Source organism: Apis dorsata, unplaced genomic scaffold, assembly GCF_000469605.1.
Source record: "Apis dorsata unplaced genomic scaffold, Apis dorsata 1.3 scaffold_390, whole genome shotgun sequence".
Lineage (NCBI taxonomy): Eukaryota > Metazoa > Arthropoda > Insecta > Hymenoptera > Apidae > Apis > Apis dorsata.
In genome coordinates, this window is record NW_006263651.1 from 468,111 (window position 1) to 473,013 (window position 4,903).

The 4,903-nt window shown below is 40.5% G+C and overlaps 1 protein-coding gene across 1 annotated transcript in view; it reads left to right on the forward strand.

Annotated features, from left to right (window-relative positions):
• Positions 1-4,903, forward strand: part of LOC102671451 (ETS-like protein pointed) — a 112,778-nt gene that overhangs the window by 81,801 nt on the left and 26,074 nt on the right. Inside the window, exon 5 of the mRNA XM_006619092.2 lies at positions 3-70. Coding sequence (XP_006619155.2) covers positions 3-70 — 68 coding nt within the window. The remainder of the gene's footprint in view (positions 1-2; positions 71-4,903) is intronic.

Sequence of the window (4,903 nt, forward strand, 5' to 3'; positions counted from 1 at the left end):
AGGCGGCGATGTGCAAGAATTGTGAATGTGATGTTGATGGTTCTGATGGGGAGCCGATGCCACACATCCGGTATGCGCATTCAGAGCCACGCGGGTGTGACGTTACTTCCGGCCTACATGCCCCGGGTTCGTACCCTCCGGCCAGATCACCTACAGTCTCTGACCTCCGTGAACCTAACCACCAACCTCGAAGCGCCGATCCACTTTCAAACTGGATCCCTTTTCTCCCCCACTCCTCCTTTCTTTCTTTCCTTTCTTTTTTTTTTTTTTTCTTTAATCGATCACGATTCATTTCGAGATCGAGATCGAGATTCGAAGACGATCGAAGCTAAGGGTCTCGTATCGGGGGAAAGTTAGTTGAATTGAAGTTGAGTACTTTATGATATTGGATTTTGGAAAGTGATTTATATATAAATTCGAGGGGAAAAAAGATTCGGGGACGAAGATCCAAATCTCGTCCTACGGAAATTATTTTCAATAGGTTATTTCGTTAATTGATCGATGAAGTGATTTTTCGATCGATCGGGAGGATAATTGGGAAACGTGGTCGCTGGCGATACAGCGCGTGCTGCAAACGGTGGACGAGGAGAGGAGATGCGCACCTGCTGCAACGAGACACGGCGTGCATTCGCGATCGCGTTTCTAGACGTCACGAGCGCCCCACCACCATCGACGTTCCTATGATTTATTCAGAATTTGCCTTTCTTATGAATAATAAGCGCCGCCAAGGATGTGTTCGCCTTTTTTCGTCGAATCGAGACACGGCCTCGTCGTCGCGTACCGATTCGACCACCCGTCAACGGCGCGCACCGTCACAATAATGCTCGCCCGACCTTCTTCCAACTCTTTGTCCCCGTCGATCGAGAGGAGTAACGTCCTCCTTGCTTCCGAAATTTGTTAAAGAAAAAAAGAAGAAGAAAGGGAAAAAAACATTTCTCGAATAAAATAATAAACGATATTGGAGAGGATTGAAACGTGGAGCGGAAAGAAAGAAACCGATCGGAGATAAGACGATGTAATGATGATAGAAAAAAATGGCGTCAGATGGCGTCTAATTAGAAACGTTGGTCGTAATGCTCTCGTAATCTCGTCGATCTGCCACTGAGATCCATAGAAATGAAACGAAAAAAAAAAAAAAAAAAGATGGGGAAAGAAAAAAAGGGAGAGGGGAAGAGAGAATAAGAGAGAGAGAAATTGGCATCCACCTGTCCACCTGTGCGAGAGGCGAGGTGAAATTTATCACTGGAGGGCAGGTACGTCGTATCGTAGGTAAACTGGCCTACGGGTCTCGCATAAGGCGGACGGTTTCCTAAACCAACCGACCGAAATCACGGTCGGTATTTCTCGTCGATTATCGTCGAGAAAGCTTTGAGCACCTGCGCTTCCATTATCTCTGCTCGGCCGTATCTCGGCGCGATCGCCTCCGCCGTGTGCTTTTCGGACACGTTTCAGAAAATTCGCGTTATCCTCCCTTTCTGTTCGATATCTCGCTTAAGGTAAACAATCTTAAACTCGAAGCATCATCGTATGGCTTTACGTATTTTTCGCGCTCTCATTCTCGTTCTCACGTTTGGATTTATTAGAATCGAAATATTGAAATCTATTGAAATCTTTCCCTTTTCCCTTCTCCGCTCCACGGATTATTATTCATATTCATCTTTCCTTTAAACAATCTTGTGCAAAGAGCGTAGAAAATCGTTTCCATCCTTCGAAGCGGGAAACGATCGATAATCCTTAAATTATCGAATAATTCTATCGTTAATTGCACAACGCAACGCTGTCCAATCCACCGTGAATTTCGAAAAAGAAAACGACGATAACCTCGAGGTGCTCGAGCATCGTTCGAGGAACGCGTCAAGGGGATGAGAAATCAAAGGTGTAACCGACGCGGCATAATAAGGTCGCGAAGAAGAAACGGTGCTTGTGTGGACGGCCGTATCGAAATCGTGGAGACCGATCCTCGCCGCTCGTCGCTACGTGACTCGCGAGTGTAAGTCGGTTTTTATGAATGGGGCGGCAGCCATCCCTGGCGGGCACGAGGTTCGTGGAAAACGGGGATCGGTGGTGGCCGTGGCGCGGGCAAAAGCGCACACGGATCGGGACCAGGGATCGGCGATAATACATAAATAGTGGAAAAGGTGAGAGAGAGCAAAGAGTGGACTCGCGCGAGTGTCTAACGGCGCACCGCACGATCAAAGAGGACGCCGCCGATATTTGAGGATCGCGCCGATGTTTGCCCAACTTATTCCTTGTCACCGCTGTTAACACAATTCTCTCTCCATCCTCTCCGCATTTCGCCTCGTGGCGACACTCGTCTCCCCCATACTTTCGACCATTACTCCGTTTTCAAACGCCTTTCCAATGTGTAAACCGCTTTTTTGGAACAGTTTTGGAAGGCTTCTCGTGCGTGGAGAAGTGGAATACGTTTATTGGATATCGAAGATACTTATTCGGCTAGAATTAATCACTTTCCGATAAAGTTCCAATCTAAGAGTGCATTTAGAGAAATTAATGTTCCCGTTAAAGAAAGTTTCATCAAGAATCATTCATCTTTAATTTTCCTCTCCCCTATTCTAATTTTCCCGTCGATGTAATTTTCACGTGGAAAAGTAATAAGCGTAAACGAATCTATAAAAATAGTCACGATTCGAGCGCTAAATTTTCGATTCCTCGACATACGATTAACAAATATTGATATTCGTCCTCCGTTAAAGAAAACTTTAAAAACTTTTTTTTTTCTCCTTAAATAATATCATAATTGCCTCGATATAAGTTTTGGATAATAGGCGTCAAGATATTTTCGATTCCTCGATGATTAACAAATATTGATATTCGTCCTCAATTAAAGAATTTTAAGAACTTTTTTCTTCTCCTTGAATAATATCATAATTGCCTCGATATAAGTTTTGGATAATAGGCGTCAAGATATTTTCGATTCCTCGATGATTAACAAATATTGATATTCGTCCTCAATTAAAGAATTTTAAGAACTTTTTTCTTCTCCTTGAATAATATCATAATTGCCTCGATATAAGTTTTGGATAATAGGCGTCAAGATATTTTCGATTCCNTATGATTAATATTGATATTCCTCCATAAAGAAAACTTTAAGAACTTTTTTTCTTTTTGAAAAATATCGCAATTGCCTCGATATAAGTTTTGGATAATAGGCGTCAAGATATTTTCGATTCCTCGATGATTAACAAATAGTGATATTCGTCCTCAATTAAAGAATTTTAAGAACTTTTTTCTTCTCCTTGAATAATATCATAATTGCCTCGATATAAGTTTTGGATAATAGGCGTCAAGATATTTTCGATTCCTCGATGATTAATATTGATATTCGTTCTCCATTAAAGAAAACTTTAAAAACTTTTTTCTTTTTCTTAAATAATATCATAATTGCCTCGATATAAGTTTTGGATAATAGTCAAGATATTTTCGATTCCTCGATGATTAACAAATATTGATATTCATTTTATTAAACTTTAGTCACCTTTTTTCCTCCTATTTTTTCCTCCTATCCATAAATTACATCGTAATTTCGTAATAGATATAACTTTCGAATGAATAGACTAATAAGATATCAAGATATATTTGCGATTCCTCGATCAATCGTAATACGATCAACGCAAATATCGATACAAATATTCATCCTCCATTAAAGAAATCATTAAGATCTTATCCCTTGCGAATTGTACATCGTAATCGCGTTGGATATAATTTTCGCTTGGATAGGAGTAATAGGCGTAAACGAATCCGGAAAAACGGCGCGTCGCCAAGATATTGGAGCGCGAGGGTAGAAGCGATTACGGAGCGTGGTATCGCGAGACCAGAGGCGCGGAGGATCTCGGGACGCTGCCTCTCGTTCGCTTGCACAGCTTTTAATCAAGCGCACCGCAATAGGCTAATCTAGGCAATTAGTTTCCTACGACGTAATCGGCCGGTAGATAAGGTGAAACAGCGGGTGGGAGTTAAAAGTCCTGTATTACATTAGATTATTCTTCGCCGTGCATTATCATCGCCCGGAGAGAGAGAGAGAGAGAGAGAGAGAGAGGAGTATGCAGACGCCGCCGGTTAGAAGATTATCGAGAAAGAAACGAAAAGTTGCCTCTACCAGCCCATTCTTGTTTCAAAACTCGTGTAATAAGCGTATACGGCGAGCGGAGTAATCGGGAGAAACTTTTTCGTTTTCTTCGTCTCCGTTATATACGATTGCTTAATTAGCGAGTTTTGATGTCGTATGTAAAAGCGTTTTGTTGTCGGTTTTCTCTTTCTTTCTTTCTTTCTTTTTTAATTTTACAAAACGGATCGTTGAAAGAGGTTTTTTTTTCTTTTTCTTTTCCTCTCTATTCCCATCCGCGATTACTTAATGAGTACCCGTGATTTTGAGATCGTATCTTGATATGTATATATATATATATATAGAGAGAGAGAGTGTTCAGATTATTATTAGGCAATTGTATTCCGTGAAGTAAATTTTCGCGTTAAGACGACTTTCGAGTTCGTACGAGAATTAAAAATTAAGGAAATATTTTGAATACATCTTGCGTTACTTGAAAATGTTTGTAAGAGAATCTTGTTAATGGTAGATAATTCGCAGAAATTAGAAATAAAGAAGAACGCTAGACTTTCGAAAATTCCATTTCGTCGTCCGTATAAAACGATTATATTCAAGAGTGAAATTCTCTGGATATCGTCGAGTCGAACGGACTCTCAAGGATATCCACTCCGAAAGATCAACAATTCTTATTATTACTCTCTTTTCCCTGCCCCTAAAATAAGAGAAGTTAAAGAAATAAAAATAAACGAAATTTAAAAAGAAATATTTGCATCGATTCGAAACCAAAAAAAAAAAAAAAGAAAAAGAAAGAAAAAAGTGAAAGTATTAATATAATTGCGG